Source organism: Anolis sagrei, chromosome 4, assembly GCF_037176765.1.
Source record: "Anolis sagrei isolate rAnoSag1 chromosome 4, rAnoSag1.mat, whole genome shotgun sequence".
NCBI lineage: Eukaryota > Metazoa > Chordata > Lepidosauria > Squamata > Dactyloidae > Anolis > Anolis sagrei.
In genome coordinates, this window is record NC_090024.1 from 25,345,343 (window position 1) to 25,358,697 (window position 13,355).

Here is a 13,355-nt window from a genome sequence, read left to right on the forward strand (position 1 = left end):
TGTGTCCAATTTTATGAGAACACCTGCTTCTTGAAAAATATAGTGTGGCTATTCAATTTTAGCTGAAGGCTTTAAGCCCATATTTTTCTATAGTAATTCATGACTTACCACATACATAGCTCATTGTTGACCAAGTGCTTTTGAAGGGTATGAAGTCATTTCCCCTAGCATGCATAGTTCCATGATTATAGAGGAAAAAGATGTTTTCCAATTGTTTTGCAAATTGTTAACATTTCAAAAGAGGTGTAAAAATGTTATTGTAAGAGAAGCTGATCACAGCTTTGGGTCATTTGGATCTGGTACATTGTTACTCTGTACCATTCCCAGAATGGAACAACATTATTCAGATACTAATGACATGTAAATTTACATGTGCTAGCTGCAATTTCACCTAATACATTTCTACATTTAACAGTGTGTGTGTGTGCGTGTGCACGTTAGAGAGGAACTGTTCTTAATGGGAACCACAAACAAGAATGGAGGGTTGCTCTTTCCCTTCCTAGCTGGTATTCTGATAGAAAGGACACCAAAATTAATGACTGAATTGGTGGGAAGAATGGCTTATTTTCTTTTTTATTTTCTTTTTTTAATTTCTATTTATTTATTTATTTATTTTGTCGTGTCAGGAGCGACTTGAGAAACTGCAAGTCACTTCTGGTGTGAGAGAATTGGCCGTCTGCAAGGACGTTGCCCAGGGGACACCCGGATGATTTGATGTTTTTATCATCCTTGTGGGAGGCTTATCTCATGTCCCCGCATGAGGAGCTGGAGCTGATAGAGGGAGCTCATCCACCTCTCCCCGGATTCGAACCTGTGACCTGTCAGTCTTCAGTCCTGCCGGCACAGGGGTTTAACCCACTGCACCACCAGGGGCTACTCCCATATGGGGTGAGAAGGGTGGAGTATAAAATACAATAAATAAATAAATAAATAAACAAACAAACAAACAAACATGTCATTTTGTATAGATTACCTTTCAAGATTTCCTCTAATGCTATAAGACCAGATATTGGGTTCTCTTATTGAAGGTGTGGTACAGAGGTAAGGCCTCTGTTAAGGCCTACAGCAATTGATAGTAGAGGCCACAAAGAAGATTGGTTCCTTATATTCTCAACTATTACACCCGTTCTTCTTCTAAAGCCTACAAATTAAAGAATTAGCACAGAACAAAAGAAAGATTAAAAATGCTGAAGAAATATTTCCCTGGGTAAAACTCTGGAGTGCTTACTGTACATTACTGTACATCATAATTAGTTTAATCACAGAGTTATCTACACTTAATTAACCAGTAGTATCTCAGTCCCAACATTTTTAAACAAAATAGTGAAATCCTAATTCAACAATTAAGGGCTTGATTATATCTAGATTGCTTTATTTTAATGAAAAGGTTGTATAACTTTGCATTCTTACAGTGTGGATTTGCTGAAGCTGATGTAGAATCAGTTTCTCAGATGTTTTTCAATAATTGCAAATGTCATTTAGATATCTTGTTATTAGTAATATTAATATTTTTAATACTTTATGTGCATTGTATTATTATTGAGAAATGTCACAATAATCCTGCTGTTGAGGATTATATAAATTTCTTCCTAGATGTGGGGTTTTGCATTATAGCATTCTAATTTTAACATATATGCTTGTATTTAAATTTATATCCTCTGCCTTTCTCATGGCTCATTAACACTGGACTAAAAAGCATCATGACAGTAATGTCACACACACCCTTGTTTTCCTTCATACTAGAGATTTCCCAGTGTTTTTCTAAATGTAGGTTACACAACTCACTGTATTTAGACTGATTAGGATCTGACTTAAAATAATATTTCTCGATTACTTCATGTAATCTTTGTTCCTTGCCCTCCAGGTGTAACAGTTAATACCTATTCATGTTTGGATCCTGGCATACCTGTTCATGGTCGGCGTTATGGGCATGACTTTTCCATTGGCTCAACGGTATCATTTGGATGTGATTCAGGCTATAGACTGAGTCATGAAGAGCCTTTGCTATGTGAAAAGAACCATTGGTGGAGTCACTCACTTCCTACTTGTGATGGTAAGAATCAATTGAACTGGAACAGAAATGCTATAGAACTTTCTTCATAATAATGAACAATTTTCTCTGTGTTAGTTGTTTTCAATGCAGATCTCTATTACTATATGAAGATAATATGGTTTCTGTTATCAGACTTGTCATGGGTTGTAACGATGCCACCAATTTGTGACGAGGCCACTAATATTTGAAGAGTTTGTAAAGGAGCCACCCCTTTGTAAGGGTTTATTACTTTGATAGCGTAGCTAATAGCTAGGATATTGACTTGGTCTTTCTTTAATGTGTAGCGTGACTTAACTTGGAAAGGAATTGTAACAGAAACAGAGCTTTAGGAAAAAACAGTAACAAGTTTATGGAAATGTAGAAGGAGCGTGGGGGTTTCAATGTTTCTTACTCTTAGAGGCACAAATCTTCAAAGGTTACATTTATAACGTTTCATAAACAACTCTGGAAAGAACTCTACCTTTCACTAAACAGGTTTCAAACTTATTTTTCTTCAAACTGTGTTTTTCCCTTAATAGATTACTTCAGTTACAAGCTTATTCTTTCTTTGTGACGTTTCTGTGGCAATAGAGATTTCTCTCACTTCCTTTTGTCTAACCCTTGTTCTTAACAATGAGTCATTTGTAAGTCAGATGTTTGTAATTCGGGGAATGCCTGTACCATCTGCTGACTCATCCCATTTTCAAAGTTAAGCTGTTTTGTCTGTGGAGCAATCAGAACGGATTACAGGTGCTAGAAGTATGGCTTCATGTGGGCTTTTTCCAAGGATAGTTTTCTTTTTTCAAAATGAAAATGAAACCTTGAAGAACAGAAGAGATTTTTTTTAAAGTACTGCAATAAATACTTTCTGTTTTACGGTGACCTTTTAAAGACAGGATTGCATTCTATCAAAATGCCAGGAACTTTATAATATGAGGATTTCTGTATATAACAGTATATGGTTTCAAAGAATGATAATTTCTGAACATGCTTTAGTCAGCTACAACACTCATAGTCAAAAGGGGTTTCTGCAGCTAGTGAATTCTGGGTTGTTGGAAAATGTGAGAGATAATAATGGATCACTCAAAGAATTTAATCAGCTGAGAAGACAGAATTCTACATAGTTTGAAGAATTAAAAGAATTAGATCATTGTGAATATCTGTATAAATGACTTCATCTTCCTTTCTTACTCGAATGTTTGCATAAAGCCTAGCTAACTACTAGATTTCATTCATCTCCAAATGACATGATGCAATAATCTGTAGTTGACTTGCATCAGAATGCTCATTTACAATATATTGTGAGATAAAACATACTTAATACATGTTCTAATGGGTTAATGTACAAATAAATACATATTCAAATGCATGTTTTTTGGAGAAGAGTACAATTTTGACTTTCAGTGTAATGTGGAAGCAGACTGGAAAGAAGAATAAATTGAATGGGTAGAAAAATAGTAGGAAAGATTTACCAAAGTGAGATTTTCTCATTTTATGAGGAAAAACAGACTTCTGAAGGATTATATCAAAGCTGAGAATGTAATTTATGCATGTTTTAAACTGTTCTAACATGATAAATTGCTTAATATGGTTTGAAAATGTACCCTTCCAAGATGGAAATAAAATACATTACAAATTAAGTAAATTCAACTAAGCAAATATGTTTGGCACATGAAGAAAAGTAATCCTTCTTCTCTCCGTTAAACTGATCCTTAGCCTCATGTGACCCCCTTTGGTGTCACTTCTTTTGGCAGCAACTCAACAGTAGCAACTCCACACTTGTGGGACACAATCAAGCTAGACAACCTGCTGGGGAGGTCAGTTACAGTCCAATGCTAGAGCTGCAGCACTTACATAATGAAGCAAGGGAGTTTCAGGTGACATACATCCAACATGCTGGCAGGCATTCCATCATTGACCTATTACTATTTTTCTTGGTCCCCCCAGCAGGTCTCCTCTTCAGAAAAAAACACAAATTGAACATGTTTTTTTCTTAAAGACATATAGTGGCTTCGTTATATGTAAGGTTGGAGAACCTTACATACAGTCTCTTACTCTATGGAAGTGATTTTTTTTCCTTTGAGAATCTGAAAAAAGCTATGAAACTCAACCTTAGTCCAGGAAATAAATGCATGCATGCATAAATTTGCATATTTTTTGCATTGGAAATCTATTTCCTTCGAATATAGTATGCCATAAAACTTACTAATTTTAATATTAATTGTGACAAGGAAGAAAACCCTAAAGCAATATGAATGAAATTAAAGGGGGGAAACATGTTTTACATCTTCCACTAAAACAAATCCAGGACTAGAAGAAAATATGAGATTTCTTGATCTAAAATTCCCAGTTTCTTGGAAGATGAAGTAGAGATTGATTCCTGGCAAACCAAGAGTTCCAGGCTTCAGTACCTTCACCCCAAAGGAACTAAGCAACTCAAACTGATGGTTTCAAAACTGTTTTAGTATAAATTATCCAATATTATAAGGCAAGATTTTCATCACTGGAAACTGAGGCTCCTTTCAGGCCCCTTCTACACTGTGGATTGTCTGCTTTGATAATCTGGATTTTATGGCAGTGTAGAAGAGGCCTAAAACAAGGGATCAAACAGAACATTTGTCCAGCTGGCATTACTAGGTACTTGACTTAAGGGGGAAAAAGACCATAATCCTGAGTTATTCACTTGAGGGAGACTATACAGAGACATTACCTAACATATCTGACATCATCTCCATATCATAGCTTTACCTTGAAATGGGTAAATCCCTTTACTTATGAGGTATTCATGCTTAATGACTGATTGATTTCTTCCTATATCTAGATGCTATTATTTATTAGTTACATTTCTGCATTGTTCTTTTCTGGTGGGTGACTTGACAACTGGAGACAAATTTCATTTCAGAAGCTGGTTTAATCTTTCTTTGTCCTGAGCCAGAAAGCATTCATGTTTAATCTGCGATCTCATGTAGGATAGGTATGTGCTTAACAGTAATGTAGTACAAATAAGTGAAATTTGGAAAGAGTATAGATAAGCTTCTCTTCACTGAATAGACTCTAGAAGTAGGAGCATTTTTCTTTATTCTAATAAGAACTGCATGCACACCATCTAAAAATAAACACTATTAAGGAGCTCTCTGTGAATGGTATATTTGGCTGTGAAGTACATTACATATTGTGACAAATTTCTTTCTTGAGATGTATTAGTAGGCAATTTATTAAGTAAATGACATTTTATCTTCCTTTCTCTCCCCCACCCCCAGCACACCACTAAATACGATTCCTGCTGAATTGATATAATCTAAAAGCATATTTGATTATATTTATTCTAGTCGATTTCTTTCACTCATGACTAAACCCATTTTAATTTTTGTACTTCGTTGGCACTTTTGGATGCTCATGTTCTGCATGAATTGTGTCAGATCTGGACATGTTTGCTGAGATAAGAACCATTCTAGCACAGTCCCTCCCTTGCATAATATCAAAATTTTGTGCATTCCACTTTTTTCCTTTAGTTTTCCTTTGTAATGTGTATTGTTCACTAATATCCTCTTGGGGAGTTTCCCACCACCTCGGTAGGTGATCCTGTTGATGCCCTGGTCTCTCTCTGGAATGGGGAGATGACTAGAGCAATAGACACAATTGCTCCAGAACATCCCTCTCAAATAACGAACTAAACCATCTCCTTGGTTCAACGGGGAGCTGGCAGCGATGAAGCAAAGGAAGAGGGAACTAGAGAGCGTGTGGTGTTCCGACCCGAGCGGGCCAAATCAAACACGCCATATTGCCTTTTTAAGGTCATATGACACAGCAATAAAAGCCACAAAGAAATCCTTCTTTGTGGCCAATATTGCATCTGCAAAGAACCGTCTGGCGGAGCTGTTTCGAGTTGTCAGAGGCCTATTAAATCCCAACTCTCCAGATGGGAGCCCTGACAACTCAACAGCCCACTGTGAAGTGTTTGCTCGGTTCTTCGTGAACAAAGTTGCTTTGATCTGTTCTGACCTGGACACCATGTTAACAGCAATCTCTGAGGATGTAACACAAGCATCTGCTTGTCCGGTTTTAATTTATTCATTTCAATTGGAGAAACCTGAGGATGTGGACAAGATACTTGGAGGGATGAGGGCAACCACATGCATCCTAGACCCCTGCCCATCCTGGCTTTTAAAGGAGGCCAGAGAGGGATTGGCTGAGTGGGTAAAGGTGGTAGTTAATGCCTCCCTTTGGGAAAGCATTTTTCCAGTGAGCTTAAAACAAGCTATAATAAAACCGCTGTTGAAGAAACCATCACTGGACCCCACTCAATTCATCAACTATCAGCCTGTTTCCAATCTACCCTTTTTGGGCAAAGTCCTGGAACATGTGGTGGCCTCACAACTCCAGGTATTCTTGGAAGACATGGATTATCTGGATCCAGCACAGTCTGGCTTTAGACCCAGTCATGGAACCGAGACAGCCTTGGTTGCCTTAGTTGATGATCTGCGCTGGGAGCTAGACAGGGGGAGTGTGTCCCTGTTAGTTCTGCTGGACCTCTCAGTGGCCTTCGATACTGTCAACCACAGTATCCTTCTGGGACGCCTTGCTGGAAAGGGCCTTGGAGGCACTGTTCTACGGTGGCTCCAGTCCTTTCTGGAGGGACGTACCCAGATGGTGTCATTGTTCAGCCCCACAACCATTGTCTTGTGGGGTTCCTCAGGGTTCAATACTGTCTCCCATATTGTTCAACATATACATGAAGCCGCTGGGAGTGATCACCCGGAGTTTCGGGGTGTGGTGTCATCTGTACGCAGATGATGTCCAACTCTGTCACTCCTTCCCACCTGCTACTAAGTAGGCTATTCAGGTCCTGAACTGGTGCTTGGCTGCTGTGACGATCTGGATGAGGGCTAACAAATTGAAATTGAATCCAGAAAAGACAGAGGTACTCCTGGTTAGTCATAAGGGCATAGGGTTATAGGCTGTGTTGGATGGGGTCACACTTCCCCTGAAGACACAGGTTCACAGTCTGGATGTGATCCTGGACTCATCGCTGAGCCTGGAACCCCATGTCTCGGTGGTGTCCAGGAGAGCATTCGCACAGTTAAAGCTTGTGCGGCAGCTGCGCTTGTACCTTGGGAAGTCCGACTTGGCCATGGTAGTCCACACTCTTGTTACATCCCGTATAGACTACTGCAACGCTCTCTACGTGGGGTTGCCTTTGAAGACTGTCCGGAAGCTTCAACTGGTCCAACGGACAGCAGCCAGATTGCTAACTGGAGCGGCTTTCAGGGAGCATACAATTCCCTTGTTGCGCCAGCTCCATTGGCTGCCAGTTCGCTACCGGGCACAATTCAAAGTGCTGGCTTTAGCCTATAAAGCCCTAAATGGTTCTGGCCCAACTTACCTGTCCAAACGAATCTCCCCTTATGAACCTGCAAGGACTTTATGATCATCTGGGGAGGCCCTGCTCTCAGTCCCACCATCATCACAAGTACAGTTGACGGGAACAAGAGACAGGGCCTTCTCAGTGGTGGCCCCTCGGCTATGGAACGCCCTTCCTAAAGAGATTAGATTGGCTTCCTCGCTTTGATCATTCTGGAAGAATCTTAAGACATGGCAATTTGAGTGGGCATTTGAAAATATGGAGTAACGAATATAATAATGGAATAACTATATGGCGGAACTGGACATTGTTTCAATGATTATCGATTGAAGTATGTTTCATTATAATGTCTGATTTTATTGTTGCTGATGTTTTTTATATTTTATATTGTAATTGTGCCCTTGGTGGCATTGAATTCTTGCCTTGTAAACCACTTCGAGTCGCCGGAAGGCTGAGAGGGGCGGTACTGAAATTTACTAAATAATAAATAAATTTAAGAAAGGGCAGAGGGCTGCTCTATTACACATGGATATCTGTCAAATTAGTGACAACCTTGGAAGAAAATCTCAGAAGTTTGCAAATGTGTGGAGTTTTGCAAAATGACCTTTTTCTAGGAATATGAAAGTACAAGTGGCTGAAAATAATTGACAGAAACAGATATCTTGATTTTCCAGAATTTTTTGTGAGCAGCAGCGATGGGCAGGTATTATAATAGGTCAACCACTATAAACCGAATTATTTTAATCAGAATATTTTAATCAGAATTTTAATTAGTATTCTATGTTTTAGTACTACCATGTTTTTGTAGTGTCTAAACCTTAACTGAAAAAGATTTTAATTTTAAAATGTTATGTTTGAATAAACCTTATTTTTCTTGTCAACAGAATAATCATCCTGGCACATGCTTCCCAGTTAAAATCTAGTCCACCACATTTTGAACCACTAAATCTTTCTTTACCATTGCAACACTGTCAAAAATGAATCCACATTGAGTCATTATTTTCATCATTAATGAGCATAAATTAGTAAACTATACTGTCCAGGATATGTTGCTGCATACATGTATCATTTTAGGCAGATAAATAAGCTATGAAGTCACTCAGGATACTTGAGTTTTGTGACAACTCTGAATCAATTTCAAATTGTGAGCATCTAATCTTTCAGATGAAATGTAACTCCAAAATAGTGACATTAAAATATTCACCCACAGTATTTCAGATCTGAATCCGAGAAGAAAGTGTCTAAACTTGATCATCATTTAGCTTGCATCTAGCCAATGACCAGACTTTAGCTCCTATTCATCTCTTGTAACATCCCAGTAAATTCATATGAAATGAAGAAATAGAACTGGGTACCACTATCATGGCAACCATACTTTACCTCAAAACCCTAGATAACATCTTAAATCAGCTTACAGTCAATTTGGTGGTTCCTCTAGTGAAGGCATTATGCATTGGTGTGCTGTCCCTAAGAGTGTAGCTTTGGTCGTTTCCCCAAGGTATTGGGGAAAGAATACTGAAACATGGTCCCTTCCTCAGCACAGAAATTGGCTAGCTCTGGGTTAAAATTAAATTTCTTTCTTTCTTTCTTTCTTTTTTTGCATGAGAGTTGATTTTAGGATCTCAGCATAACTGAGCATAAATGCCCTCAGATGGAACACTTACAAATGGCTATACCAGTATTTTATAAATTACCTAGCGGCAGCTATGTGACATAATGATTGCACAATTTGAGTTACAAGAGCACTGAGCAGCCAGGTGGTACATTGACAATATGCTTGGAAAATGGGTAGAATGTTTTGCATAATTTAGCCAGGATTTTTACTGCTGTGTGCTAGGAGTGTAAATCCTTGACTATCTCACCCTTGTGGGCAAAGATGAATGCTTATTTTAGGTTTCTCTCTGTGGTGGGAGAAGATAAATGCGTCTTATTAGGGAAAGCAGGGAGTAAGAGAAACTGCAGCTTCTCTTCCACCTGCCACCATCCTGAGGAGATTCTCAAGTCCGTACACATATCTGACCAAATTCCTAGACCATTCACAGACCCAAGGAGAATGCATGTGTGGGAAGACTCAGTAAAATTTACATGGCAGGACTTTGGTGCTGGATCTCCTTGCACTCTGTTCTGAGAAACTCTCTAGCTTTAAAAAAAAATAGGAATATGTTGCGTGCATTTCAGGTGAAATCAGTAAATTAGTTGGCCTCCCTTCACTGATTGGAATGAATGATTTTTTTTGTTCTGTGTCAGGAGCAACTTCGGCAACTGCAAGTCACTTCTGGTGTGAGAGAATTGGCCGTCTGCAAGGACATTGCCCAAGGGACGCCCAGGTGTTTTGATGCTTTACCTTCCTTATAGGAGGCTTCTCTCATGTCCTCTCATGGGGAGCTGGAGCTGACAGATGGAGCTCATCCACACTCTCCCCAGATTCAAACCTGCGACCTGTTGGTTTTTAGTTCTGTCGGTTTCACCCATTGCACCATCGGTGGCTCCTAATGAATGATTCTCATTCTGTTTGTGAAAAATTTCATAGGCAAAGGAATTCATGGGTTAGCCAAACATCTGATGTCATCTTCCTAAGAAAACATAAGAAAGCATATTTATACATATCTTTAATTCAGAAAAAATAGTTTGAATAATGTTATTCATTAATATTTGGAAAGCAGAGGGAGAGGGAAGGAGGGGGTTTCTATCCTGCTTTTTTCTTATTTGGGACAAAGTGGCTTATTACATATGACTGTATTGTGTAGTTCATTGTTCAGTGGCATTCTTCCCTCCACATGGCACTATTTGAACTGCATTTCTACATTATGGACAAGTGTAAGAAACAAATTGAGTCATCACTCAGTTATTTGCATTACGTTTCAATGGTGACTGGGTGGCATGCTAGTTTAAATGTTCAGCCAGGTCTCTGAAAAGCCAGGGTTCAAATCTCACCTTAGTCATGGAAACTTATTTATTAATCCAGGGCTCTCACTTTTAAAGGAAGACAATGGCAAACTCCCTCTGAACAAGTCTGGCCAAGAAAACTTCATGATGAATTGTACTTACATTTGGCAGAAGTCAGAAACAACTTGAAGGCACATAAGAAAACAAATGAAAAACATGAGGGCAAAGTGCAGCTCTTCAGATGTTGTTGGAAAATTCCTATCTAACTCGGACAATATTTATAGGAGTTGACATCCAACATTTTTTTTTTGGGGGGGGGGGGACATTGTCCACATCTGCTTTAGAATGCATCTTTAGAACAGTTGTATCTTTCTATGAAGAATATTAAGAGTTTTCCTAAAGAAAAATACAATAATTTTTGTTTCTACATTTTTAGTATCTACGTAGTTCATGTGCTCCTATTTCTGCTTCTATGCCTGTATAGTTCAGTCTTATTCTCTCTACTTCTTGTTCTACATGTATATATTTCACAACTCTGTTCTTCATCCAGTCATTTTATGACCATCTATCATTTTATTCTCATGGATTAAAGGATTTATAATACATCACGGCTAACATTGCTTTTAAAGCCAAGTGTATGCAAATTACCTACCATTTCAGTGAATGCATTCCGAAAGATTATAATCTACAATATATATATATATATATATATATATATATATATATATATATATTTCACCTTAACTGGCATATGCTCTTTCTGTCCATTCTTTAAGATAAATCCCTAACCGCCTTCTTCTCCACAAGCTAATTTTAAAATAATAAAGTTACCATATATTCTACTGGGCTAGGACTCTGGGTAAATATAATTTAGAAGGAAAAACAGAATATTCAAAGTGTAAAAGTAGTTTGGATATATCATTGAAGTCTCATTTTAGAAATTAAATACTAGTAATGTGGCCATAATCTAATGACAAACTGTTAACCTTATATTGGAGCCCCCGGTAGTGCAATGGGTTAAACTCTTGTGTCAACTGGACTAAAGACCAACAGATCGGAGGTTCAAATTCAGGGATAGCATGGATGAGCTCCCTCTGTCAGCTCCATCTCCCCATGCAGGGAAATGAGAGAAGCCTCCCACAAGGATGGTAAAACATCAAAACATCCAAGCATTCCCTGGCAACATTCTTGCAGATGGCCAATTCTCTCACACCAAAAGCGACTTGCAGTTTCTCAAGTCGCTCCTGACACACACACACAAAATGTTGTACAGTCATACCATTTTGGGATTTTTATGGCAAAAGGCATTCAAAAGTGGTTTGCCAGTGCCTTATAAACCTACCATTTTTTTAAAAAAGTAGCGTAATGGTGTAGAAAGTATAAATCAGATCTTGGCAGAAACAACGTTCAGATGGACATTGTCTATTTTCCAGTGGATAGAATGGACCATCAGATATATAGAGATAAATGTTACCTGCACACACAAAAAAACCCTTTATATTAATATTAAGAATTTTATCCTGATTACAGTGTATGTGGAAAGATGCTCATACAGTCAGGAAATCCAAACATGAAGAATTACAAAGCAGAAGGTTTATGTTATGAAGTGTTGCAGTAACACAGTTGGCTAAAATTGCTGGTTGGGGCCTAGGCCAGAACAAAATAAAATAAAAAATAAGTGACTCAGCAATTTCTCCTTTAGCCCTGTTAATAGTTTTTAGTGAATACAGTTTTGTATAGGAGGTATCCAATGGATAAAACTTAGTTAATATCTCAGTCACTTGAAACTCTGTGTGCCTTGTTTGTACTCATAAGGCATTTCATTAGAAAATCAATAGGACAGGCTGTCATAATCAAAGGCAAGTGGATACACTGGACAGCTGGCATGAGGTCAGTAATCCAGATAGCTAAAAGCAGACCCAAGGGAAGTCAAAGTGTTGTAGTCCAGTTGCAGAAAAGTTGCATCCCTTGACCTTACTCAGTGACAGATTGCTGATGCAAAGAGACGACACATTTGGGAATTTCATTTCATCCTTGGCACCATGTTGACTTTATTGTATGAAGTATTATGAGTATGGTGTGAAAATGTCTGGTGAAAGTGCTGAGTTTTCATTCTCTCAGGATTTAGAGTCTCAAACAAACAGTAGTAGGCATCTCACACACATCTAGTAGCATCTGTTTTTGTAAAGATTGGCAAAACTCACTGAACCATGATCTTGGATAAATCCATGATAAGGCTGGTTTTAGTTGTGAATGTATATACATGAATGTGAATATTCAAAAATATATGTTGGTGCAATCTGAAATCAAACATAGAATCATAGAATCAAAGAGTTGGAAGAGACCTCATGGGCCATCCAGTCCAACCCCCTGCCAAGAAGCAGGAATATTGCATTCAAATCTCCCCTGACAGATGGCCATCCAGCCTCTGCTTAAAAGCTTCCAAAGAAGGAGCCTCCACCACACTACGGGGCAGAGAGTTCCACTGCTGAACGGCTCTCACAGTCAGGAAGTTCTTCCTAATGTTCAGATGGAATCTCCTCTCTTGTAGTTTGAAGCCATTGTTCCGCGTCCTAGTCTCCAAGGAAGCAGAAAACAAGCTTGCTCCCTCCTCCCTGTGGCTTCCTCTCACATATTTATACATGGCTATCATATCTCCTCACAGCCTTCTCTTCTTCAGGCTAAACATGCCCAGTTCCCTAAGCTGCTCCTCATAGGGCTTGTTCTCCAGACCCTTGATCATTTTAGTCGCCCTCCTCTGGACACATTCCAGCTTGTCAATATCTCTCTTGAATTGTGGTGCCCAGAATTGGACACAATATTCCAGATGTGGTCTAACCAAAGCAGAATAGAGGGGTAGCATTACTTCCTTAGATCTAGACACTATGCTCCTATTGATGCAGGCCAAAATCCCATTGGCTTTTTTTGCCGCCACATCACATTGTTGGCTCATGTTTAACTTGTTGTCCACGAGGACTCCAAGATCTTTTTCACACGTACATGTTTGAAAACTAAATTACTGATTTTATTTCTACATTGAAATGATTTAATTTAGTAGAATATATAGTTAGGATA

The 13,355-nt window shown here is 38.6% G+C and overlaps 1 protein-coding gene across 8 annotated transcripts in view; it reads left to right on the forward strand.

Annotated features, from left to right (window-relative positions):
* Positions 1–13,355, forward strand: part of CSMD3 (CUB and Sushi multiple domains 3) — a 661,396-nt gene that overhangs the window by 439,396 nt on the left and 208,645 nt on the right. For all 8 annotated transcript variants that reach the window (XM_060775796.2, XM_060775789.2, XM_060775791.2 and 5 more), the window contains one exon: positions 1,865–2,053. In XM_060775796.2, the coding sequence (XP_060631779.2) occupies positions 1,865–2,053 (189 nt within the window). The remainder of the gene's footprint in view (positions 1–1,864; positions 2,054–13,355) is intronic.